Genomic DNA, 27756 nt, shown 5'->3' with positions numbered 1-27756 from the left:
GTCGATAGGCCTGATTTGCTTGCTTTATGGACTGCAATAAATCAAGAAGGGATACGCCGGAGGAAGAATAAAAGCCATGAGAGTTTTATTATATATTTTTATATGTACACAAATAATACAACATCTAATACTGTACAAACGGGTGATACCTAGATCCCAGATAGGCCTAAAAAAAGTCCTAATCGGAAATATTTTATTAGTAGCAAAAAGTGTTTTTGTGAACTACTAAAGTCAGTCTTTTTTGGTTAAAGCAGATGAAACCCATATTAAGTCAAGGACGAATTATAGCCAGCGTAGTCAGCTTGATTGAAGAAATCTCCGCCATTATAAGAGGAAGAATCATTTTGAAAGAGGTTGTAATTGTTCATCGCAGGCATGAAATAAGAACCGCAAGCACTGCCGTTAACGGTGGTATCCACCCCGCACTCCATGGAGGGCGTCTTCTTCTCCTCCTCCTTCCTCTCGATAGTTTGCCTCTTGTTTTTATACCTAACTCAACGAAATAATGCTCATTCTGCAGGTGTAATAAATATCATCACGTACCGTCTATTCTGGAACCAAATCTTAACCTGAGTTGGCGTCAGCTTCAAGCCCTGGGCCATTTGTTCTCGCTCAGGCGCCGTAAGGTACTTCTGTACTTTGAATCTCTGCTCTAATTCGTGCACTTGAGCTTGGGAAAAAAGCACACGTGGTTTTCTTTTGGTGCGTTGACGGCCTGACTTCCGTAATTCAGTCTTCGAACTGGTCACTTGTTGTTGTCCTGAAATGATTTTGAAGGGTGATTTATGGGTCTGGACTCAAAGACGCTAAATTCAGGGTTTTCATGTAAAATTTCGTGAAGTTACTAAACATTGTATTTATCACAAATTTAAGGAAATACCTTTGGCCTAAGATACCAAAAAAATGTCCTATAGGCATATGTTTGAAAGCACTTCCTTTGCGAAATGCAGGGGGTAAAAAACAACATCCCATGTAGTTTTTGAAGGAGTCGACAGTTGCATAGAATACGATTGAATTCGTATATCGCAAATGGTCATTTTTTTAAAAAGAACTTTGTAAATTTTGAAGAGCTTTAGGCAAAAATTAGCAAAAAAAAATTTTTTAGTTGCTCTATTCGACGCAGTTATGGAAATCGAAAATACTGGTTATTATTTTTAATAGCGATTTTAAGCACTTTGTTAGCAGTAACTTTCATTTCGTTATGGACGTTAAGAACATCCAGAGGAATAAAAAGAAACAGTAACGTCATTGTTCTTCTTAAAGAATTCTGACTCTACCGGTGCTGGCGCTACCATACGGTGTTGCCGCATAGTTCGTTTCGTAACTTGCAATATGGAAGCCTTAACAGGGGTATCAAAAAAGATGGGTTTGCGCCTAACTTGGAACACTCTATACCTAATATCTACAGATAGGCCATTTTACTGTGGTCAAATTTGGATTTCGGGGATGATGGGAGATGACTTTCACTTTTTCTAGGCTGTACTTGATCAGTATGCTTAAATCTGGTATTGGTAATAGATTGTGCGGAAAATTTCGCCCAACTTTCCAATTAAACTGAATTGTTTCTATTTTAATTTATTAATACATCCGACAGACAACAGATACAGTGACTCACGGCTTAAATGATGAAGTTGATATTAAGAGAAACTAACTTGTCTCAGAGGCACAATATTTATTTTGAAAAAACGACATAAAAAATTTGAATTAATACGATTGTTTTAAAACCATATAAATTAATATTTTGTCTCAGATGGGCCACATTTAAGAAACGAAAAAGTTTTTGTGAAATTGTGTCTAATTTTAATGTCACAGTATAAATGATGCAAAACGTAAAATTACAAAATTAACAAGGGAAACAAAGTCCTATAAATTAATATTGCACTGTTAATACTTGCTCGGTTTTCCTTTGTTATCAATGAGTATCTGTAGGCGTCAAAGCAATGATTCTACCAACTTTCTTGTGTCTTCTGGGATAATGGTGCTTGAGGCTTCGGTAATTTTTGCTTTTAATTCATTTTTGTTAGATATTGGGTCATTACGCACTTTATTTTTTATTGTCAACCTTGTCAATTACATCTAAATCTGGTGAGTGGACCGGCGATTTAATGACATTTGGGCAGTTACAAAACAACCGTTGTTATCGTGATAAAAACGATAATTATTGTTAAGTCCTGATTTTTCAACATTTAGTGCAATATGTTCTAATACAGGGTGTTTCAGTTTTAATCCTCATAACTTTAATAGCGTATAAAATGTCCAAAAATAATTTCAGTTTGCTATATAAACCAACGTCTAATAAGATTTCTTTTAACAGATACAGAGGGTCAAATTTAATTTAAAAAATAGAAAATATTAAATTTCTTTAAAAAGAGCTAGAGATTCTTTAACGAAATTTTGGTGATGTTGAATATTATAAAAGACTGTAAAAAAATTTAAATAATTGTAACGTACGTTCTAAATTAATAATTAGAACGTAATAGTACCAACACTTTACTGAAAATAAAAAAAGAAAAGGAAAACGATCCAGCACATTTTATTTATCTTTATTATTTTAAAAAATGTGGTGAATCGTTTTGTTTTCCTTTTCTTTTAAAATTTTTAGTAAAATGTTTGAATCATTACGTTCTAATTATTAAGTTAGGACATGCATTAAAATTATTTTAATTTTTTTCCTTGGAAACGGTAGGTCAAACGAAAAATCTCAAAAGAGATTATTTCTCCAAAATAGAACAAGGAATCCAAAAATAACTTTTATTTTCAGAAAAACCAGTAAAGTACCACTTTTTCTGAAAAAATATTCCCTAAAATGAAGTTAGACACGCCACCGAAAAAGCTAAAAAATATTTTTTTCCAGTAAAACATATGCGTCGTTTATAATAATCAATACATCCAAAATTTTGTTAAAGAATCTTTCCCCCTTTTTGAAGAGATATAACATTTTCCATTTTTTAAATTAAATTTGAACCCCTTTTTTCTGCTAAAGAAAGCCTTCTTGGGCGTTGGTTTATATGACAAACTGACATGACGTTTTGGCGTTTAATATGCTGTATATATTATGCGAGTTAAAACTGAAACACCCTGTATATCCAAGTACATGTATTAGTTCATAAGTCCTTAAATAAAACGCAACTTACTTACACTTGTAGACGACATACACCCCCAAATATCAGTTCATCTCCACTGTGTTTCACTGAATCTTTCAAATTTGTTAAGTTCAGCTCTTTATTAGGCTTTCTCCATACCGATATGTTTCCATCCGACCCAAATAAGTTGATTTTGATTTCATCAGCAAATATTAATGAATTCCAGTTTAAATTTTTACCGATGTGCTCTCTGACGAATTTCAATCGTGCCCTCCTATTTCCAATATTAGCCAATAAAAGGTTTATTTCTAGTACTTTGATCGTCTATATAATTTTTTCTCAAAATTTCTTTGAATTGTTTCCAGATTGCATCTTTTTTCAAATTGTCTTCTCACTTGGACACACAATTTCAGATCATTTTATTTAGGTTTATTAGTCATTTCTCGTGCAATTCATCGTTCTTCGCGTTTCGTAAATATTTTATTTGAGGCCACCCGGAAATTATTCGCGATTCTATTTTCATTGCAGCAATGCTCAATGATGTGCTGAACAGTTGATGGACATCTATTTACCATTTTGGCTACGTCCTTTTGGCTGTGTCCATCTTTGTAGCGGATCAGAATTAAGTTTCTTTCATTAACCGTCGTTTGACGACACATTCGTAAGTAGTTTCGTTTAACTGATTGACACATTGATTTGAAATGTCAAACTAAGTAAAAACAAGTGCTACATCAATGCCGATTTTATAAATTTAAATTGACACATTTCGTGCCACTTTTTTCTTAACTGTGTCATTTAAGCTGTGGCATTTAAACTGCACATAAAATTCAATAAATATTTATTGTTACTTAAGAGCAGCATAGCTGAGTAGAATTTTAACTTACACGCTTTCAGAATATTCATATTAATTTCGTTCCATTATGTGGTTTTTTCAAAATAAATATTGTGCCCCTGAGGCAAGTTAGTTTTTTCCATTGCGGACTGCATCATTTAAGCTGTGAGCCTCTTTAACAGACGAATTTATCTAAGACATGCCCCTTCTGATGTTAAGATTTTTTAATGATCACCCATAGTGACCATAGTGATGTGTTGAACATTTCTTTAGAAAATGACAATTTTGCAAATGAGCTTGGATATATTCGTTTTTCCCATAATCCCGAAAGACAAGTTATTCATCATACTTACTAGGACTCTCCACTTTCTCGTATCCGTTCTCCTTCTGCTGACCATGCTGGTTGTCGTGGTACGTATTGCAGGTGTAGTACATCGAATTTAGCTGCGTCACATGAGATCCACTGGCTTCCCCATAACATCCAGCCTCGTTCCAAGTTCTGTTATTTGAGCAGTTATAAGAGCAACTCTCCACGTTATAGTAACAGTTCTGATCACTCAGTCCATAATAAGGGCTCTCCCAACACTGGTGATTCTGTTCTCTTTCCACACTTTCCTTCTTAATGAAAAAATCACCCTGCTCCTCTGCTAAGTTTATGTTCAAGATGTCTTTCACCGAAAACGGGGTCACCACACTGCCACTTGTTGTGTCACAACTTTGATAACTCTCGTTATTGTACGCTTGAAACATGGTAACTTCCGAAAAATCTGATTAGCTCACGCTAATTGATTGACATCCACTCGACTCAGAGCTTTAGCTAATTATGCATAAAATGCGTGTTCGTCGTGCCCCACATCTAAAGCGTGAAACCAATCCCCGTAAGCTCCAGCTGCATCAAGAATGAACTTTAAGCGTAGAGGGCTTAAGTGCTACATCGTGCTTTGGGAAGAGCGTTAAGCTGGATTTCTATTGATGCGTAGTGACGTCACCGTGAACACGCCTACGCCAATGGAATCCGAGAATAAGCAAATATTTGTCTGGAAGTGATTGATTGAACATGATGCTTAGAACAAGTTTGGTTTCAGCTAAGTATAAAGAAGAGCCAGAAATTGTTTGCTTTCAAGGGAGATTAATAAGCTTTAATGGGGTGATAAATGTATGGCTTGCAAGGGTGTGTGGAGATCGATTTGAGAGGGTGCTTATTGAGTGAATTTCAGAGATTCGAGGTTTATTTATTGCCTGAGGGGGTGCATTGCATATTTTTAAATTATGAGTAAAATAATACGAGGGTCGCTAACAATTTGTGTTCAAGGTAAAAATGTATAGCTTACGTTCTTTTTTAGAATGAGATTAAGATTTTTTTTATTAGAAGACCTTAAGGCTAATATACTATAATACAAGAATTTACTACAAAGCCCCGGTAAGTATAGGGCAGAAAGCATTGCTGCATACGTTTATGCCAATGATATGATAATGCTAAAGCGGGATCGAAGAAGGGGCATTGTTTTTTTTTTTTAGTTATTCTAACAGGATCATACTATCCACACTAGTGCAAGACTTTTTTTTTCTTCGTCTTCATCATTTTCATCTTTTTCCTTCTCCATCTTCATCTTTTTCATCTTAATTTTCCTAGTTTTCAACTTCGTTTTCTTCTTCACGTCTCTTGAATTAGCAAAACATATCCTGTTTGTCATTCAGATGATTAATGGACCATGGTCTTTTCATATTTCAAACTATAATCCTCTCGTATATGATTTTCAGTGTTTGTTCCTTACTCTCACTCTACCAATATCTCTTTCGAAAACATTTGGTCTAACATAATTCTATATATTTTAAATCAGTGGTTATTACCGTCACTGGTTGGGAATTGATGGAACTTAGGGTTTTTTCAGAACTTTACTTTGCGTGCGGTAAAGCTTTTTACCGCTCATGTGCGGTAAAGTGTCTTTTGTATCTCACCAATGCGTGCGGTAAGCCATTTTACTTTTTAGGAAAATCACTAGTTTTTGTGCAAAAATCGAATTCTTTGCCACACAGTAATACTAGTCTCGTCATCTCAAAAAATTAATAGGCAAAGTGGCTAATTATGAAGATCTAAGGGGAGATTTTCAGATGCTCACTAAATACATGATATTCGGTTCCCACGCTTAGGGCATCCAGGAACGTGTGTAACGTCAACTGAAGAATGCCATTAAGGTTTTTCCTATTACGTTTTTACCCACTTAAGAATCCCAGATATATTTGTTTGGGCTAATTTATGAGAGTGATAATAAGTATATGAATTTCCCTGTTCTGTGAGATGATTCTCTGATGTATATGAAATGTTTACGTGTAGTTAAGATATTTCATTATATTTATATAAATTTATTATTCTAAATAAACTGCTCGTCAATATGTTATTTTATATAGTTTTTAAACCTGTATATACGCATCTTTAACTTTCGAGATACAGAGTGTTAAAGGTTCAGTCATTTCCTGTATTTTTGCCATAGGTCCAGCAGTTTTTGAGATATTTGCCTGAATTTTTCTTGTAGAATATCCACGTGATCAGATCGATGCATGTCCGTGCAAACTTACTAATTGATATTTTCAGTAACATTGTACGTTGTTATATTATTCAGCTGCTCCTGATTCGGTCCAGTCAAAATGGTTACAGTAGAGCTTGAATATAAATTCTTTTCCTACCTCATACATTAAGTTGAATTTTGAAACCAATCGGATTCGGTTTGAGTGTTTGAGACCACCAAATAATCCATTAAAAAGCATTTTCTGAGGATATTTAATTCAAATAATTTGGACAAAAATCACCGACTAAAAGTAAGCCCGACCATAGCGCTAAAGACTCCAGTCTAAAGCGATCTCTAATTTTATCTTCATAATCCTGTTAAATAAATTATTTGTGATTTCTGAGGTTCCAGAATTGACTCGAAGTTCCGCTTGTATGATTTTTAGTAGTAGCTCGAAGTGTCTAAAACATAGTGGGTAGGAGCTTTTAGAGTATTAGGGAAATCCCATATCATAAATCAGTTTCCTTAAAGTGGCATTTATTGACGTTAATTGCCTCAAAAATTGCAAGAATGTTCTTTTTCTGTTAATTTCCTTCTTTTTTAATTTTTTAGGTTTGTACATTATGTAGAAATTTCACAATATTATCGTTTTTGGAAAGTTTCGCGTAAGTGCTGGGCCAAATATTCTAAAAAATATTGATAATTCTAAGGAATTAAAATGGTTATTGAAAACAACACACAAATAACACACATTACCCTTTTATTACGTTGCATTGCAAGCGAATGATAAAATATCAAAAATTCTGAAGTGGTTACCGCTTATCTCAGATTCTATATGCTCAAATTGAATGAAACGGTTGATTTCCCGATGAGTCTTCAGTACATACATAAGTCGGTCGTCTGAATAGAAAAACCTTGTATCTACTCTAGAAATAACAAATTAGCAGCAGGTTACCTTGATAAATTTCGTAACATGAAGCTGTTACTGGTTTTCCCAAGTCTTCTACTAACAGTACTAACCAGTCCAACTAGTGAATTAATTAAAATCACTAACAAATACTACATATCAAGAGACCCAGTAAGTCACAATTTATATCTTTTATTTATTTCTAACACCCTTTACTTAAATTCTGTCAGCAATCGTTCACCCAAGCTTTTGACCTTTGCGAGAGTCGTGGGATGCAAATGCCCTCCGTTACCTCTTTCCATCAAGAGTTAGACATTTATTACGATGCTCTTATTGATCAACCACTGAGTAAGCCAACTTCAATTAGAGCATTTCATCATGCAATTAAACATTAATTTCATTATGAAACTAAAAAATTCACAGTTTACTATTGGATCGCCGGTTTTTACAAAAATACCACGGAGTACCAGGGGTGGACTTGGCTGACCACTGACGAACCCTTCGACTGGACTGATTGGAGAAATGGAAAAGAGCCCAGTATTTGGTTAAACGTGGACAACTGCATTAAACTGGGCAACCCGGTTCCAGGAAATTTGGGTAAAGGTCTCTGGGAAAGAGACTTTTGTGACAATATCGCCGCAGCTTTGTGTGAAATTCCTTGAATAAATAGCGCATCAGTCACTGTCTTCATAACGTTCGAGAATATGTGTATCAGTTGTTCAGATTGTATTCGTTAAAAATAACTTGTAAGGTGATACCGAGCGATGATCGACCGATTACTTGCACAATAGTTCCATTTCTTGGTCCATTAGAACTGCGGCGGCAAGCGGTCATCTGGTTTATGTAACCAAGTGGTATCCCAATGGCGCCCCACACGCCGTTCCAGATTAAGTACAGAGGCGTACTTATACCTCCTGTTTTTGCGTTGTGTGTTATGATATTTCAGTAACGAATAAGCCAAAGTTAAATTCCTCTCACGATGACAGGCAAAGAATAATTTTAGGTATGGTGTAATAATAATGAAAATTCCCCTGGATTATGAGTAGCACAAAAAATTAAGGACGTTCTGATCCTCTCAAGAAGACTGTTCTTTAACTTTTTGCCATGAAGTCTAACCATTTCGCACAAAAGTCATCAACTCTGCACTATTTCAGTTTGTTTCCCTAATAAGCATCAATCCGCATTAAGTGCCTTTTCCACATTCACCTTGTGATACGACACTGAAAGCACCCTGTATCCTGGCGCCATCCGAATAGACTCAATCGGGATTCATCCCGGCATTGTACAGGGTCTTGTAAACACACCAGGGCATGTGTCAAAATCCGGACGCTTTTATTTGCGGTCGTGTGAAATTTATTGCTGGCGCCATTCAGTTGTCATGTATGCTGTTATGCTATTAAGATAAGGAGAAAGCATGGATGCCTGAAAAGTGGTTTCGATGGTGAAAAAGACGGATTTTTTGCCTAGTTTCATGAGGTGAAGCTCTACATATGGAGGCTTAGGGAGCAGGTTAAATTTTCTCATATACAGGGCGATTCAGAATACCACGATTCCTAATCGGTCTAAAAATAGGACAGTTTTCATAGTGTTTCGTTAAAAATAAGAAAGTTTGTGCAATTTCCCTTATTTTGCATATTTCTTTTGACAATTTTTTTCCACATTTGCTTATTTTGAGAAAGTCCTAAAACTTTTGTTTTTTTTTTCATATCCTAACACAATTAGGAAATGAAAGAAAGATCATTTCTTAAGTGTGTTATAAAATGAAAGACCATTTCCTAACGACCCAAAATTATTTACCTAATCGTCCAATACTTTTCTCCGAATGTTTCCCTTGTATTCTTTTGTCCTTTGCGGAAGCATATTACTTTTGTGCTACAGAAATCCACTCGTTAAACAATATGTTATATTTCCTAACTGCAGTTAAATAAGTAGCTACTATTCATCCGACTACTAATAAGAGCAAAAACTATTATAGAGCCCTCTCTAAGCATGCCAAGGAAGAATTGAGATTATTGGAATATCATAATTCTTACAGCACCCTGTAGGCAAAGGGCACTTTTCATTTTCGTGTTCAAATATTTACAGCGCCATCTATAAAATGGGCCTGTAAGTAAGCATGAACTGAAAAAAGGATTCTTTCTATATATCTTAACCTGACTCACGTCTCGGGCCCGTTTATAGCAGTATTGAGTTTACACTACTTGCTCCTAGATGGCAGTAGTGGCTGGGTTTCAATTGGAAATTCCTAAGAGCCGCTTAATCCATAAATAAATTGTAGAATAATTCACAGATCTCTCCATCCACCCACACTTGACCAAATAAGTCAGAAGACTTGAAACCAATGAAAGGCACAATGCCAAACGGCATCCTCTGCAATGATGGAAGGAAGATGGTCAGACAATCTTTCTGGTACTTTGGGCTCATTGCAAGACGGTAACCAACAAGGAAGTCAACTGACGAAGAAAAAAGTGTCCAGAAGAACACAAGAGGGCAAAAGAACTCCCTGATGGCGAGTAACTCAAGCTAAAGATCAATGAGACGTCGACTCACCTTCCGAGAGAGGCATGAAAAAGGCCCAGAGTGATGACAGAGCAAAAAGCGATAATCCCGTTTGACTCTGTTATCTGATGCCAAAAAAGAAAAGCAACTCAAAAGCGTAATCAAGGTCTTCGAACACCGGGCTTGAAATCCTTTGAAAACAAGGGTTTTTTTAATGGATGAAACCCCATACAGACTGGTAGTGCGGGGTTCAATACCATTTCACTGACAAGATTTTTTAATACCGGGGTTACGTCCCCCCCAAAAAAAGATCTCTCCATTACTTCAATATATATATGGTGAAAAACAGTTTTGAAATTCCCGATTTTGTGGTTTCTAATTTAAATATGCTCTTTTTGTTGATTCATGTTCGCTTAACAGCTCCTTTATTAAAATTTCACATTGCAAACTAGATAATAATCATCAATAAGTGGTAAACTACATACAGCGTGTCAATTTGAAAACGAACTATCCCCGATATTTCGGTTCTTATAGAAAATATATAAATATGCCAAAAAAACGTCGATTTTATTTTCAAGTGAGACATTTTTTAGATTGGTTTTTTAATTAAATTACATGTGGCCTTTAGCGGGGGTGGAAACAACTACTAAAATCTTAAATGGGAAGAGCGTTGAGTTATACTTCATTTGAAAGGTCTTTCAATTACCTTTCCAAATGTACCTGTCTTTTTTATTTCAGAGATTTTTGAAAAATCGTGTCCCAACCATAAACAAACTTCGGTATCAACTGTAATGTATAAAAACTGTTTATTAATATTTTAAGTGTTCAAAATGGTGTCTATTATTTTCTAAACAGTAAAAAAATCTGTTTTTAATCTTCACTTTAACATTTATAAAAACTTTTGCCTGAATTTCACTACACACAAAAGTTATTTTTCTTTTCAGTGCTTCCAAATCTTGAAGTTGGGTTTTATAAACAATAGATTTAAAAGGAGAAAAGAATCTAGAGGTGTTAAATCGGACAATCGCGGTGGTCACTCAACTGATTCTTTTCGACCAATCTATTTGCCAGGAAACTTATCGTGTAGCCATTCTCGAACAGGAAGAAAATTGTGTGGTGTAGCTCCATTTTGTTGAAAATGAAGATCTTGTAAAATGCTATTACCAGCTTTTAACTCGCGAAATAAAATTTACAATAATAAATAATTTAACTGAAAACTGAATCAATAATAAATAATTTAACTGAACTGATTCCATCGTCTTTTTTTAATCCAACAGTTTTATCAGTCTTATTCTTATTGTTTTTTCTACAAATAGAAGTTTTTGTGAATGTTAGAGTAGAGTTTGAAAGCAGATATTACTGCAACTGTTTAAAAAATAACGGGCACCATTTTGAACACTTAAAATATTAATAAACAATTGTTCTACAATAAAATTGATACCTAAACTTGTTTACAATTTGGATATGGTTCTTCGAAAACCTCACAATGACAAAAAACAAGTACATTTGGAAAGGTAATTGAAAGATTTTTCAAATGAGGTATAACTCAACCACGCTACCCATTTAAGATTTTAGTGATTCTTTCCACCCCCGTCAGAGGGTGCATGCAATTGAATAGAAAACCAACATAAAGAATGTCTCCTTTGAAAATCAAATCAACATGTTTTTGCATATTTGCATATTATCTATAAGGACCGAAATGTCGAGTGTGGTTCGTTTAAATTGACACGCCGTATGTAGATTTTTTTTCACGATCTAAGCGAGTTTATGTTAGTTCGGGTTAATTTATGATTAACAATTTATGGACACATTCGTATTTAAATAAAAATAATAACTGTGTTTATATCGTACCGAACTAGAGATTACCTAAAGTCAAGCCGATCGGTGGTGTTTGTAACATTATACCCGAGGGTGTTAAGTGGCATTCGCCCTTAGTAAAAGGCCGCTGCGCCCCAAAGGGAGGAAACCCTTAATCGTTTTTTCATTTAAAGTTAACCGCCCTGTTTGCTATTCAATTACGCGAGTGCTACAAGAGGATTTTGTTTAAGTTGGAAGTCAAACATAAGTTCCAATAAGGGGATTTAACTGGCAGTTTAGATAAGGCAACGTGTTGGGTTTCGCAGAAATTTTAGCCGCTCCTCGGTAGTTACTCCCTCATAAATAATAATTACCCTTAGCATATTCCATTATACCATTAGTCAGTATCAATTAAGTATAGGACATACGGTTCAGTACGAATGAAGACAGACAAATTAGGTTTTTACCGAGCGGGTGGTCACTTAATTGAAATTTAAAAAACGATTTTAATTATGCCTCTAAATGGTAATGACATCTTTTTGTTGCCAGACGTAAGAAACTTACCGATGGCGATTTTATTTTGGAGAGTTTTTTCTACGCCTCTGAATCCAAAAGGATTGGAATAAATTATATCAAATTCAGGATATCTTTAAATCCACGTTTCGGCTTGCAATCTTAGCGTATGGTATGCCAGCCATATTTCAAGGGATTTGTAGCTAGTTTTCCTTTTTCTCGGACATCCAGTACCTACGTGTAGCACAAGGGTTTCCAGTGGGGGTTGACTTTTTTTTCTGGTTTGCCAGGACCTGGAAAAATCCACGACCAACATTGGAAGTTGCATTAATGGTTTGTGATCGAGGAGTTTAGGTATCATGTTATGCCTAAATCAAGAAAAAAAATTTTTTTTTGCCTGAACGGTTTTACTGCCAGGTTTTTCGTATGCTATACGAACCTCTGCGTTATTAGTTATATTTGATTCTTCCTCGCTCTCGTCGAGAATTACTCGAGATATACATAGAATTTTTTCAGTCACTGGTCCATATTTCACCGTGTTCCCAAGATCAGTGACGTAGCAACCGGCTTTCATCTTCGATTATCTGAACAGTAATAAATGACGCGAACAGACAGCCGAATATTTGACATTCCAATTCCCAGTCAGTCGACGAAGAAGAGGAAGACCACAAAGCGATCTTCACTGAGTCCGATTTCTCCGACTGATGCACTTTTCAATAAGCAACTAATGAGGATGACTTAGGAGGTGAACGCGAGACCTTTCTGGACCACCCAATACCACAATATCACAACATTACCATTGTTACCTCATAATAAATTACGTTAATTGTTGACAGCTCTCCGCATCGTGGCCTCGATGATAACATCTTAATTGCCCACTCTTGCTTAAGTTTCCGCGAGTGTTTTCTTAATCAGCAAACGATCCTGAATTGTCCCTCTTTGATTGATTTAAATTTCAGCTTTTGCCTGATTTTCCAGTGGCGTATCGAAGAGCGATACCGGAGGGGGCTCTGACGTATCATTGGCCCGAATCGAAACAAATGAAGCGCGGTAATTTGTAATTTAGCATCGGAGTGACCAAGACTAATAACGAGAACAAAAGGCAATCAATCATGGGGACGGCAAGCGCCAGCCCTAATGAATGTCGGCGTAACAAAGGAATGAAAAAGGACTATTCATAAATTTCATTTGTTTTAAATAAATCAAAGCCTTCTAGACAAACAATACCGTCTTTGCTTGATTAATTACGGGCAATATTTTTGTCGTTTTCGTTTTGCTCAATTTGAAGATTAATTAAAGAGGTACCGATCTTGGAATGAGCTTTAAACGCTTAACGAAATTTGACGGCAGAAATGTTTGGGAAATTTGCAGCGAAGACATTCAAGAAGGCTTGAATAGCCCGATGCAACTTTCGGAATTCCTGACATTTTATACGAAAACCCAAGCTGTCCAAAATTAATGACCATATCAAATGAGCGTGCGACTTGACCAGGTCAACAAAGGAACCCCCGGACTCAATTTGTTAAGACGGTTTTCTTTTGAAAAATGGTCTTTTTTAATATGATTTATTGTTCTCGCCTTTAGACATGAAATTTTTATTCTGAGGGACCCAGACGACATTCGCTGGTCTGGCGACAATTTGTGACAACAACTCATATTATGCTACATTTCGTCTTTTGGGCAGGTATAAATTGTTTCGTACAAAATGAATATTCTGACATTCTGATGCTATAAACCATAATTTACTTTCTCGCTTGCAAACGATTCTGTGGAAGTCCTGAAATCTTCAGATCATCCAATCAACTGTTGCAGTTTGATATGGTGAACTATTTTAGATTTTAGTGCTTCAAAAATTATTCAGAATCAAGAAAAATCTCTTAAAAATATCGTTGTGACGTTCATTTTGGAGGGAGATAGGATGGGAAAATCCTGGTTTTTCAGGAGAATTTATCGCCAATTCTGGGCAAGAATAATTTTTAATAAACATCAAACTTCTTCAAAATCCGTGGACTGTTCAGTGACTATTTATTTCTCCTCCCTGTCTTAAATATTGCAGCTTTAATCAGCCCTTGCTTCTTTTATTTAAGTTCTCAGATCGTCCTTAAAGGAGATGTATCCAAGAAGCTTTACCATGAACCTCATCAAACGAGCTTCCTCGCACAGATATTGTAGAAGTGCTTAATATTCAGCACGCCCTGGACTATCTATCGGAAAGACATTTTAGTAAACCTTCCTGCGCCTTAATCGACATCGTATTTTCAACAAAATTTATCAGATTTTTCCTCCCATTGGCGCCTAATAAATGACTCTCTGATCCCGGACATTATTTCTCGCACTTAGGCAATCTCCATCAATCCTCTTTGACGTATATTCTGGGAGTAAGTTTCCTCTCGAACGGAACCGTATTAAAATTTAAATAAGACATTTTGTAATCAACATCGGCCAATAGATTTCCGGGATTCGATACGATCTACGAGGAGATTGGCAATCGCTTATACGTCACATTTCCTATGCAAATAAAACGGGGTTAAGATTTACATCTCGAGCTTATTTAGCGCCTCATGGCAGTCCCGAGGGGGAATTACGTCCTGCCCCGATCGTTTAAAAACTGCTTATTTGAATTTTCCCCATTTCGATTGTATAAATCACCGAGAGAAGTTTCGAGGAGATGGAAAATGGAAATGGGCGTGCCGTCAAAGTTCCAGCATTAAATACGAACAGTGGCGTGCTCCTGCTGCTTCCTGAAGGTCCATATATCCACCAACATATTTTACATAACAACCATTGTCTCCTGGCATGACAAAATATTTCCCTCGGGTATACCACCGGAATATTTTAAAGCGAATGTTTAATATTTTATTGTCGAACGGGGAATGCAAGAGTCGATTTGGTGTATTTATTGGCCGCCGATTCTCGCAGCCATTTGTGTTTTTTTACAACAATAGGACACTTTAAATGTTTCGAATTTTATTGTTTTCTGCGTTATTTTAATATCGTCCAAAACAAAAAGGTCTTTCGTATATAAATGGCCTCGTTTCGTGTATCCGGGCAGCGCATAAATTTAAAATATATGAAAATATCGAAATTTTTGTTTTGTTTCTCCATAAGGCCGAACTCAAATAATATTTTGCAATTTAAATGTCTTCGACTTAGGGTTCGATTCTTAAGATATATCGGGTCTCAAACATAGATACCAGGAAATAAAAGCTTTGTATGAAATATTTCACGAAAAACATACTAACGCTAAATTCCTGAATGGCATGGGGCCCCCGTACAATATAGGTTTGTCGGACATTAACAGAGATGTCTGCCTGCTGGATATCACTTACCGCAGCCCTGCGGGAGCGCCTAGGTCGCCCCAACTCCACACGGTCCTCTAATGAGACGTATATTTATATTTTGTTGATAAATTGAGCTTGCTGACTGGGTTTCTGCATCGAAACCATCGAGCTATAAAACGTTAATAGTAAGTAAATACTGCAAGTGCAATTACTATAGGTAGTTACCTATAGCGTCTGCGTGGGGGGATTCCAAAAGTTCATTCATTACAGAGTTATGACCTGAACTAACTTCATTTTTAAAGAATTTTTTATTCAGGGTTGTACAAGGCGAAGAAAAATACCTTGCAAAATTAGAATCGTCTTGTGCTGAGATCGGCAGAAGCGTTTCTGAGATACCACCTCTCAAAAATTAGCCGTTTCGACAATTTTGATGAGCAGTCCTTTTTACACCGTCGATTCATGGAATAAGCGATCCTGTAAATAAGCGATCAGTGTCAAAAAATCATCGACATTATCTTCTCATGGCCCCTGGCAGCCCTAACTAGACTTGGAAACGATCCAAAAGAGCAATTCCTAATTCTTTCCATTTTCCATTTGGAATATCTGTAATTGCAAATCTCCCCGAAAAGGGAGGTATAATTCAGCAATTCAAATTTAAACATTTCAAATGTGAAACGTAATTTAGTCCAATAATTCTCGGGCGTCGTAAAAACGTCGGCAGACATTTTAATGTGCCTGAATAATGGCGAAAGAAATTAAATTGGGCGGGCGAGGCGACAATTTCATATTCTAACTTGCGGCGGTTCTTTATTACTGTATTCCTTCTTGTTATTACGTCTTTAATATCAAATCTGAATAATGCCTCCTACTGGAAATGTGGAATTTTATTCGCGCCTCCTCCGCAATGAAAAACACACCCACCGGTTAAAAAACATTTTACAGGGTACCTCTGAACGGCCTGCACCAAACGCTACCACAGATGCCTCAAGTTGAAATACCTGGCTTCATTCAAAAGCCGTGCCTGATCCAGTAAACGTCAAATTCGTATAGGTTTTTGTACCTTTTAGCTTGAGCAACTAGGTATATGCAATTCCAACTTATTAAAAATCCCGTCTTGCCACAGAATGCAGATGTTTTTTCTCTATATAAATATGGGCCAGTGGCCAAACTTGACGAATAAACGTGGTTGATATGGGAGAATCTGAAGGAGTATTTTCATTTGCTACTACTTTTTTCTCCAAAAATAGATTTTTTCTGTTTTCTGAGTTTTGTTTCAATAAAACTGGTTAGGAGAATGTTAACTTTTTCTCTTTAGTACGTAGCTATTTACTTATTAATTTCCTCAGTTTGCCATATACCTACATGTACAAGGGCATGTGTGTTAGGACAACTGTATTTACAGATGTGCTGAATGGTATTTATCTAGGCCTAAAATCTGTTAATTCGCTTGGCAAACAATAACCACTTTATCTAGGTACTAATACATCCCACTAAATCTAAATAGTAAATCCTGAGCACGGGCTCAGAGCATAAGTAATAAGGCACATAGGGTGTAAGTTTGACAATCTCATTATTGCAGTCTTGGATCACACCTTTCCATTAACCTTTTTTTAGAAGAATTCGGTGCTTGAATTATAGACAAAACAAGACTCAAAGAGTTTCCCACTCGATTAACACCTTTTTAAAGTACGTGTTGAAAAAGCATAAGTGGTTTGTAGGATGATTATTATTAATCAAGACCTGGTACCATCTTCCACCCCGGATTAGCGGAACTATCTATTAAGCACTTAGCTGTAATATCCTGTGGGGTACATAAGTGTAAATATCCATTAGAGTCGATCATTCCGTCACGTAAAAAACTGAGGCGCCATCAACACTCCGTCACTACTCTTAATAGGCGTCAAATGGTGATGATGTGACTTTTTCAAAGTAGTTTATCAACTTCAAAATTGCCTTTTCCGAATTCATGGAAATAGACTAAACAATATGTCGTTAGGGAGTCGTCTTCCAATGACTCTTTCTTAATAACGTTTTAAACGCCCATCGTCCAGCGCTAATCCGAAACCGGTACTAAAAACGAACGTGAGGCAAACAAACAAGTCATTTGTTGGGCTAATGAGTTTGATTTGAAATTTATTCGCAGGCCCCGCGAAAATTTCCGAGTAGTACCAGTACCATGTGAGAGCTTAATAGCACATTGTCTGAAAAACGAACGGGCTTAGGTCTGCCCTGTTGGGCGGTACTGCTTCTTCGTTATGGGCTGAGTGACACTGCCACCTCGCACCGTCTTGTTAGTGCTCCGTGCAAGCCGAACCACTTTACATTGAATGAAGATATCGGCATAATAAGCTAAATGGACACGGCTCTACCAGATATTTATCACGACCGTTTTTTACCTATTTGGAATAAGAGCTGCCACGTTGGTAACTAGGACGTTTTATGGGCCCATTTTACTCCCGTGCTATGCGGACGGGAAACTGTAACTTCTCGGTACATTTATATGTATTGTTAGTTTTCCATTCCTAATGTTGTTTATCGCTGTGTCTTTATCTTTGCAGAAAAATCCCACTGATTTATATTTATTTTACTCTTAAACTACAGGTCTTCCTTGATTGATTCTTATTTGAGCTTCCAATAGCTAGTAACCAATAAGTCAGCAACCCCCAAAAGCTAGTAATGTCCTAGTTCGTTCTATGTTATAGTATCAAATGTTACGCTATAATATGTTTTACATAATTGTAATTCCAGAAATCCATCACGAGGATGTGGACCTGGTAAAAATGACAAATTCTCAATTCTAAAAAATCTCCAATCAATGCACATGACACAGGTATAAAGAGCCCATGGCATCGTTAGCTGAGCGCTGAGGGAGCGAGTAAAATAACAATCTCCCGCTCCAGAATCACCGCGTTTCCATAGCTACAAGCCTAGGGGAAAAAGGAATTATTATATTTTGATGGTTATGATACTTTCAAAGGGAAGATTTCAGTTTAAGCACAAACATTTAGCGTTTAACTTGGAACCACTCAGCGAATGCATAAAAATATTATTTATGGCTCTTTAGTAAAAAAAGGCAACTTTCTCTTATTAGGGGGCTGCGTATAAGTCAGTATAAATAACCTGGCAGCATTCGAAGCTCTTCGCAGAGTTTTACTCTTAGATTTTAGGGTATTAGTACCTGTTTCGAACTAAGAGCTCAGTCATGTCTGAAGTTTTATGTTCTTTTAGATATACGTAAATTCGTTATGTATACAGGATGTCTCAGGATTTAATTAAGGGCAAACAAAGAATGACTATCTGTAAAAACAGATTCATCTTCTACAGTACCAAGATTTGCAAGATTTGAAGTCAAAAAGCTCATCAAGTGGGGTCGCATTATTGCCAGACCTGCACCTGCAAGCAACCTATCTGTGCCACATGCGGGAAGATGATGAGAACCCAGAACTACCCGCAGTCTTCAGCATGATTTAGTTTGAAAAGTGTCAGCTTAATGTTCGCAATATTGATCTCATTACCTTCATGCCTCCATGGAATTTACAGCTTTAACATTGGAACTTAAATGCCGTTATTTTTGTTGTAAATATTTTCTTGTTACACATGCGTCATAATTGGCGATTATCCTGCTGTATGTACAAAATCGTCTTTATGATGCATATACGGGTAAACAGGTATGAATCTGATAGATGTAATTTTTGAATTTGTGGTATAACCAAGACTTTACACAGACGGTGGTTGCTGTCATGACACCCCTCCCAATTTGAACTCCATGGGTTTCCCACTAAAATTCAGTCGTTTCTTAGTAAATCAGGCAACCAAAATGAGCGTTATGCAGCATACAAACAGTTTAAATGAAAAGGCGGACTCCGGCTGATACGGGCGTCAAAAGGGGGCGATAACGCCAATAATTGAACGTTAGCTACCCTCACTTAGGGGACACGATCATGTTTAGATCGCACATTTAGATCAATTTTGTTTGTTGTATCTTAACAATTGATGCATTATAATCTGCGCTTTATACTCTTGACTGACATAGAGATAAGAATTATCCCCCTTTGTTAGTCCCATAAAGGGGAATTATTTTTCAGCTTCTTGTTTACTTAACTAGGACGGGATATGGGAATCGTTTGGCTTTTGCTTTTGAAATTTTGAATCAGCAGCGATCTTGTTAAACTAATCCTTCAGTAATTAGCTATAAAGGCCAAAGTCACTCGAAATTGAAATCGATTTTATTTATAAATCCAGTTAGAGATTCTTACAGAGATTCTGAAAAGTAAATCAGGTATTAAGGCGAAAATTAGGGTCGCTTTGGTAAAGGCGTCGATCAATCATGCTATTTAAACAAAAACGACCGGCTTTTGTTCATAATCTGCACGTGCAACTCACGTGACGGCATTTAGATAAAGGGAACTGATTAAGGGGTGCATTTTGTAAATCGTAATCGAGTCAAGGGATTTGTTCCTTTAGAAACTGCTAACTCGAACCAAATAAAACACGAAAATTCGTATAATTTTAAACAGAAAATATAGTTTGTGTGAAAATACCAAGCTAAAATAACCCCTTAAATAGTCATACATCAGATTTACTCAAATTATGAAAGTGATTGGGTGAGCCAAGAGGAATTAGACACTTTAATTTAAAAGAGCTATTGGAGAAAGGAGGAGAACTGAAGTCTGGAACCAGAAGATAGTGCACACATTTTGTAAAAATATCACGGCACTGTGAAGCAAAATCATTTCTTTCTAAAGTGATATTCAGGGATGAGTGAAAGTTTACAAACTCAGGCATGTTCAATCGCTATGTTTGGTTCATTGAAAATCTGCAGCAAGAATGTTGATCGCAAGTACGTTTCGAGTTAAATGTATGGGTTGCTTTATTTGGCGATACGATTATTCGTCCATATATTTTCGAATATAATTTGACCTCAGATGGCACTTTGTAAGGACCTACCTTACAGATTACATAAATAACAACATTTGCCTCAACAACTTAAATAACCTTTGACCCTAATAAAATGGTAGCATAACTAACATAGCCTAACATAACATTAGGAGAGTGTGATTATTTGTCTGAAATATTTCCAGGCAGACTCACTTGAAACAATGGAGACATACGTTAGCAGACGCATTTATCAGATCTTTTCTTATTAGATTATTTTTTATGACTCGCCAATATTCATTAACTGTGAGGGTTCCGTCATAACTTTAAGGACCAAAATAAGAAGGAGGGACATTTCAAGATCTGTGCAGAATTTAAGAAGGCGTATAGAACTGTAGAAAGTAGAAGGCAAACCCTTAAATCACCTTTTATAATTTTCTTTAATTATTTGTTCCTTTTTTGTTGCTTCCAAGGCACTCTTTCCAAAAACAGGATTTTTGATATTTACATCAAATCACAATCTAGCTAAATCAGTGCCGGTTACTTGACGGGTTTGGTAAACAAGTTTGTTATCCAACATTTTCTGAGGGAAATTCACTGGATAATCGCGATTTTTCCTATAACCCTCCAATGTTGATTTAGAATTCTAAGTTTAAGATCTTGTAACGGGACACATGTATTTTACATGCTCATCACTTAGCCCTCTTCAAACTTATTCCAAATACACATATAACGTTTTACATATTTATCTTTTTAGGTCTATGAAAAAATAATTCCAGACTCCCATTAATAATTAAATGCTCTCGTCTTTTTAAAAATAATTTGCGAAAAAAAAGCACTAAGAACTGGTTATATCCGGATTGCATGCATGCATTTCACTACGCGCCCCAGTTAAAGGGCAAAACACGATGGCGCCACCTAAATCCGGTGATATCCAGTACACCTGTACTGACCTACATTCCACACATTCCACTGCGACGTGTTTCAGACCAAGTTAAAGGGGAGAGTCTATTTAATAAAAAGATAGCTCTCAAAAAAGTTGGTCAGTCTGCCACCACAGGTAAGACAAGGTACGAAAACATCCAGACGAAAATCGGATAAGGACGTCAGTATGTGTAATACAGAATCGGTCCATCAAATATCTATCCTTGTTTCGGATTTCCAGGTTGTGCGACTCAGAGAGAGACAGGATGATACTATCGAGATTTTCCCGCTATTTCTATCGTTTGCGTTATCATAACCTCAAAATTATTTGTTTTTATTCTAGCTATAAGATTATTGTTGTTGTGTTATTTATAACTAGAAAGTAATTAAAGTGGTTGGAAATTATCTTTGAGGGTAGTAACTGTGAAAATAACTAATTTAATTGTATCAAACATCGCTAGACTAAGCTGAACATAATGGTTAAGTTGCAATATCCTTCTTGAACGTGAAAAGTGTAGTGGTTAGAATCCAGGTGAGTGGTGTAGATAAATTTAAATATAATAAATTCTGTTATTTGTTTTGGATTTGGTCGTACATTTTCCGGTTTTGAACGAAAATACCTAACGTCACCCAGTTCTTCTTGAAGTCGTTTGGAAGTTTGTTGATCTGATTGTTTATTATTAGAACTTCCAGGTACTTTTTAGTAGCAGGGTGCCTTAAAATTTGTTTGCATATACAAAACCATATTTTTCATCTCGCCCTTAGTGAGTTCATTGTGTTGAGACGTTCGTGAAGGTATTACTCAATTTACTTATTAAACTAATAAAACAAGCTATTTGTTATGACTTATTAATAGTGCAAACACCGGTAAAAATACCAACAATAGTGCCCGTATGCCATTCTATCATTTTTATTGCCTATTTTTATAGTGGAAGCAATTATTAATGAATTGCTCGTATTTATCAAGTCCTTCAATCATCAAGTCATCAAGATAGGCAAGTCCATCTCAGTGCTTAAAAAAACATTGACTTTGTTGTTAAAGTGACTCTGTATCTGTCTCTGAAGCAAAGGAGATATTTCACATCTAAAGTCAAGGACTTGAGCCACCTATTCTTCACCTCGTTGATATCCTGATCCTCAAATCTCCTATTAACGATTTATTGCACTCTTCTATCCTGCCTTCTGGCGACGTATAACATCTAACATTGAAAATATCAGAAGGTTTTCTATCTGGTGACCATATTCCTCCCATCCCGAAGCTGACGAATAGAATATGAGATGAAAGATCTCGGTTAGAGGCAGTTCATGTATTGAATTCTGTATTGGAGCAAAATAGATCAATGCAAACTCCGTTATGACTACTTTTGTTAATTGAAGAGATAAGCCATTCGCATTTTAACGTCATCCCAATTTCCGAACAGAGATCGCTTTCAGTTTGGCCGTCTATTTTAGGGTTTTTTATTGGATGATATGACGGCGGGGCTGTCACGTTAACACGTGTCGTGACGATTTTTTTTGTTCGATACTTTTTGTTGTTGTTCGTTTGACGCGGCTCTAAATAGGATGTCTGGCAGCCAGTTTGATTTCATTTCTATGCACGAATAATGTATTTACACATTTTTCAGCTTTTATTCGGACCGCTTCCATTTAATTGAATTATGACGGCACGTATTCCAGTTTATGCGCCAGTTGGCGATAACGGCTCGGTATCTATATTGCGAAATGCCGCTTCTCTTTTTCAAAATGGGTCGGCGTTAATTGAAAAATTATTCGGAATGAAAAATTCGTTCAACGCCATACAAAAACAGACGATTTTTTGATGATTTCTGTCGATTATTATTATCCCGTTCCCATACAATCTCGCAGAGTAATAATATTGAATCATTAGGACCGAAAAAACCAACGTTTGCCTGAAAATCTAATCTAAATTTGTTTTTTGGAACAATGATGGTGCAACAATGGCAGTGGCCGCCGCGCGTCGATGATTGATGACATAAAGTTTTAACTTTAAAGCAATTTAATTTCGGTCGCTAGTTAGCCAAGTGACGATTAGTCAATGGATTTGTTAATTTCCTCCGGCCTTTGAAGATCGCGCTAGTAATTTGTGACAGGCTTAATTACGGGAAACCACGACAAACTGAATGAATACGGAAAACAGTAATCCAAACAAACAAGTCATTAACGTGGATCACGAAAATCATACTTCTTTTGTTCTCTTCGTTATTTTCGTCTTTCACATTGAAAAACGGGGCGCATGCCCGGACATTATCGTTCCTGCTGGTCCCATAACGACCGCAAAACTAATATACCAATTACGGCCCTAGTGGGATAACCGACCCTTGCAGTTAGCCGACGGCCGATAAAACTGCCTTTCTCGGCTCGATTTCACCCGGCTATGTCATTGTCGACACCCCATATTAAATTGCCCAGAGATTACTCGTCCGGGATTTAATAGAACTACAAAAAGACCTTCATTAAATGTTCTAGTTTAATTAATTTTTTGTGAAGCTTTTCGGAGACGCTTTTCGGGAGGCATTAAAAGCCCTCAAAATTGAGTTTTATAAACTTAGCAAATTGACGCGATAATGGGGTGATTCTAACAATCTCTGAGTATGGCTTTTTGTAATTTACACGCTTTTATAACTTAGGGTGCTAATATTGAATGTGGAGAAAGTTAGTGAACCTTTATACACATGAATTTAAATCACGATGCTTCTACATTCACTATATTTGTCCTTAATGAATTTTGGTACGAAGCTCAAGCACCCGACCTTTTTCAATATTCCCTTAAATAGTCCATCCACTTTGGTAGTGGTATTTCTTGTCCATTTTAAAATTTTCTTATTATATTTACTCATTTTTTTTCTCTGATTTTTCTTCCTAGCAATTCGTAATACCTGTTGCCTGATAGTTTATTTATTGATTCCTATTTTGATTTATAATGTTTACTTCCGTAGTAACGTTTATATATATAATAATTTTATAAACATTAATACGGAATATTTTCTTTAGGCTGAAACAGCTGATTTTGTCAGGCATAGAAATTCCTATTTTTTAAGGTGTCCATCCACTTCATTTCTATAGTTTTCTTGTCTATTTTTCGTCATTAGTTTGTAATTTTTTGTTAACTTTTCTGTGTTGTTCACTCTGTTTTTGTCCCTCTCATGATGATTAAAAACCAATACCTTGCGTGAATTTATAAATACGATACAGTAATAAATTTGTGATAGAAAGTTGTGTTAAAATCGACAAAATACTTACCAGAGCCCTACTGAGAAAAAAGCTTTATGGTCGGCATTGATAAATGATTATAAAAAACTGTAATGGAAAAGTGGTTTAACAGTTTAAAAGAATTTTTGAACCTTATATCCCGCCAATTTGATCGACAGCAACATAAACTGCAACTTGCCCGGCTTACGTGCAACACAGCTTTATTTTTTTCTTGATGTTCAGCTCGATTTTGCAAAACGATTTTCAATTTTTGCGAAATTGCATTTGGCTTATCTGTGGGAATATCCCAAGAAACCAAAACAATGAACAATAACCAACCGACTACATCAAAAAGGAAAAGCAAACATTCGTTGAAAGCATAAAACAGTGGCGAGGCAATAAAATCATATCCATGTAGCATATTTTCCTCGGATATTGAGTTACACCCCCTCGAACAATACAATAAATAAATGTGTAATATAATATGCACCCCCAAGCATGGGAACTTCTACAGGATTAAGTGCGGTTTACACGGATTAGCCCTGGCTTTTTAACGCTGGCATATTGAATGTGTAAAAAGATATTAAACGGGTCTGATTTATATAGCGCGTGCCCGTCATTAGGATGTTTGTCGAGGAATCACGCTGTTTAGTTTTCACACAGGGATGAAGGATAACTGGGATCTGTAATAAAAAATGTCAATTCATCCAGCTATCGTATACATTTGGTTGGTCCAGTTATTTTATCAAACCGCTAGCTCGTTTTTCCTTTTCTTATAGAACGTCTGTGAGCTAGTACGCCTCTGCATTTCAGTATGAATGGTCGGGGATTTTTAAAACCAGTTTGTTTTCCAAAAGCCCAATTATAGCGAAAAAAAGTGATTCATTCCGTCTTTACGTAGATTTTCAGGTTAATTTAGGTTAGGTTATTCGAATCGCTGAGGTAAATATCGATGTAATCCGTCAGATACGCCCTTAAAAAATTCAAATACTGATCTGCACTGAAATTGTTTTCGTAAATGTATTGGTCAATGATCGTACCGCCAAATAAACCTAATTGAGTTAGCCCGAACCGCGCTTGTGATCGACGTCCTTGGTGTTCGTGTGGATTTTCAGTGCACCCGACATGTTCATTGTGACTATTGAACATGCCTGAGTTGTTAAAGTGGCACTCAGCCGCGGATATCACGTTGAAAAGAAAATGGGGATTTTGCTCCAATAGGGCCATGATATTCCTATAAAACGCGTTCAGTATATCCTGGATGCAAATCCTGGGCAATATGAATTTTAAACGGGTGATATTTAGTATGTACAAAAAAGACGTATCCCGCGTAGAAAGTCGGGTATCGGTGAAAGGTCATCATCAGCGCGCGAGACCGACGGACAGCTCTGCGGATTCCTTTCATTCTGAGTTGAAGCACGAAGATCTTTAACTCTACGTTGTCCTTCAATAAATATACTCACTGTCACTGACAAATAGCCAAACATGCAAGCGTCTTGGCTATGTCTCATTTAGTTTATTATACCCTGCCTATGATGGCGACGGTTCCGGATTTATTAATATAGCGCTGCATTCTTTCTTGTTGGAGATTGGAGAATGTTATGGCTTAATTAAGACGGTGATTTATAGTTGAGTTTGATTTCATTTATTGCGCTCGATGAACAATAGATCCCTAAGCTTTCCGGTAGATCATTGAGAAAGGGGAGCTTGTCAAGAAACGTGAAAGGATAGTTCAAACTCTCAATGACATGTAACGGAATAGCTAGATATATTGCCTTAGAAATAGTCACTTTCTAAAATTCAAAGTAATTAGTTTTTTAGACATTTACATAAATTAAAAGAAAACCAATATAAATAATTAAATTTTGCAATATTTCACGAAGAGACAATACCGAAGAGCAATAAAACCGTCGTTATTGATCGGCAATAAATCCACCTCCCGCACACCGACGGTCGTTCATCCACAACTTATGCTTTGAGCCTCTGTTTTATGGCCTCCATAAAGATATTAACTGATTTTCCAATAAATGCAAATTAGCAATAACACATAAAGGCCCTTCGCATAATTTTATAGATTCCATTTGCATAAACCGTATATACGGGGATGTAATCTTTTATTATTTCCATAAGGAATAATGATCAATCATCGGTAGTCACGTGTGTTGAGTTACGCCCCCCGTAACTTAATTTAGAACGTTAGCTACCCTGTCTATTGTTCGATTCATTATTGGATTATAGTAATAGGCAGTAATATGGTAATTAACCTAGTGATTACTCCCTTTAAATAAAATTAAATCAGGGAAATTTCACCCTGAAAAACGTTATACGATTTTGGAAGGGGGAGTGAACATTTCGCAAGTTCCAGTGGGTTATGTCCTCGAAGGTGCACAGAAATGACGACAAAATGACCAGCAAAAAATACAACCCTGCTTTCCCATGTCAACAAACACACTGCTAAATATTTAAAGCAATCATTTAGGACACTTAATCGCTCATTTTTTTGCAATCTTTCTTCCCTTTTCTTGTCTATTCATAATCCAATCTGCTACCCTTACATATTTTTGTGCTCAAAGAATCTGTGGGCAGTTAAATAACTTTCCTTTATCCCCGGTGTGATTATATAATCTTATTTATTTACTTCGTGTACCTTACCTTTCCTTGTAACTTTACCAGTAAAATTCATGTAGATAAACTTATAAGGAATTCAACCATTACCTGATGTTGACCTTTAATAAGTATGACTAATTGGTATAAGTAATTGAGACAATGGACTCACTTTAAGTGAAAAGCTGAATTCGAACAACCACGTAGTTTATTTTTCTTTTACACCATCCATTGTTCAATTTGTAATCCGAAACCGACGTAGACGGTCCAGCTCTTGGCAGACAAAATTAATAACCCTTGCCCTAATCGAGGAAAAATCCCATATTGAACGGGCACCCGATATTTGGCAGAGGAAATTCGCGCCGCTAAAAATCTAATAAATATCCCATTTCCAATATCCGGTTGGCTAGAATTTTTCCGGAAGTCTAACGCTCTGGGGAATCCCGGGTTTAGACCATCTGCACCAACAAATAAAACAACAAGTAAAAACAGTGGGTGTTTATCCATTTTTTCTTGCTTTTAGCAAAGTAAATGTTTCGCATGAGTTGATATCAAATAGGTCTAAAACAGTTTAAATTTGGTATTTTGGTTTTATTGAGAAGTAGCAACAAGCGAATTTACTTCACGACTGTTTCACTAGTTGCATTTGATTGTTGTAGATTAATAGAGAATGAGCAAAAATAGTCACAAAATAAAGTAGATAGTTGGAAGAGTAGAGGAAAAA

General features: G+C 36.3%; 2 protein-coding genes across 2 annotated transcripts; one reads left to right on the top strand and one right to left on the bottom strand.

Annotated features, from left to right (window-relative positions):
- LOC136409928 (homeobox protein Nkx-2.3-like) lies at positions 1-4759 on the bottom strand. The gene is made up of 3 exons (XM_066391785.1): positions 4269-4759; positions 544-760; positions 1-489 (listed from the first exon to the last, which is right to left on the bottom strand). Exons 1-3 carry the CDS (start codon positions 4663-4665, stop codon positions 267-269), a joined length of 837 nt encoding a protein of 278 aa, XP_066247882.1. The 5' UTR covers positions 4666-4759; the 3' UTR covers positions 1-266.
- Positions 4760-7299: 2540 nt separating this feature from the next.
- LOC136409926 (uncharacterized) lies at positions 7300-8026 on the top strand. The gene is made up of 3 exons (XM_066391783.1): positions 7300-7500; positions 7560-7677; positions 7753-8026. The coding sequence occupies exons 1-3, from the start codon at positions 7396-7398 to the stop codon at positions 7989-7991; spliced, it is 462 nt and encodes a 153-aa protein (XP_066247880.1). The 5' UTR covers positions 7300-7395; the 3' UTR covers positions 7992-8026.
- The last annotated feature ends 19730 nt before the right edge of the window (positions 8027-27756 follow it).

Source organism: Euwallacea similis, chromosome 7 (assembly GCF_039881205.1).
Source record: "Euwallacea similis isolate ESF13 chromosome 7, ESF131.1, whole genome shotgun sequence".
Classification (NCBI taxonomy): domain Eukaryota; kingdom Metazoa; phylum Arthropoda; class Insecta; order Coleoptera; family Curculionidae; genus Euwallacea; species Euwallacea similis.
Note: the sequence above shows the minus strand (reverse complement) of the source record. Positions and strands in the feature narration are given on the sequence as shown.

Excerpts from the sequence above, each read along its gene's own strand:
- LOC136409928 (XM_066391785.1), bottom strand. The coding sequence starts at position 4,665 with ATGTTTCAAGCGTACAATAACGAGAGTTATCAAAGTTGTGACACAACA. Across the intron at positions 761-4,268 it reads CGAGAAAGTGGAGAGTCCTA|GACAACAACAAGTGACCAGT; the intron begins GTAAGTATGATG and ends AAATCATTTCAG. Across the intron at positions 490-543 it reads ATTTGGTTCCAGAATAGACG|GTATAAAAACAAGAGGCAAA; the intron begins GTACGTGATGAT and ends TCGTTGAGTTAG.
- LOC136409926 (XM_066391783.1), top strand. The coding sequence starts at position 7,396 with ATGAAGCTGTTACTGGTTTTCCCAAGTCTTCTACTAACAGTACTAACC. Across the intron at positions 7,501-7,559 it reads ACTACATATCAAGAGACCCA|CAATCGTTCACCCAAGCTTT; the intron begins GTAAGTCACAAT and ends AAATTCTGTCAG. Across the intron at positions 7,678-7,752 it reads TCTTATTGATCAACCACTGA|TTTACTATTGGATCGCCGGT; the intron begins GTAAGCCAACTT and ends AAAAATTCACAG.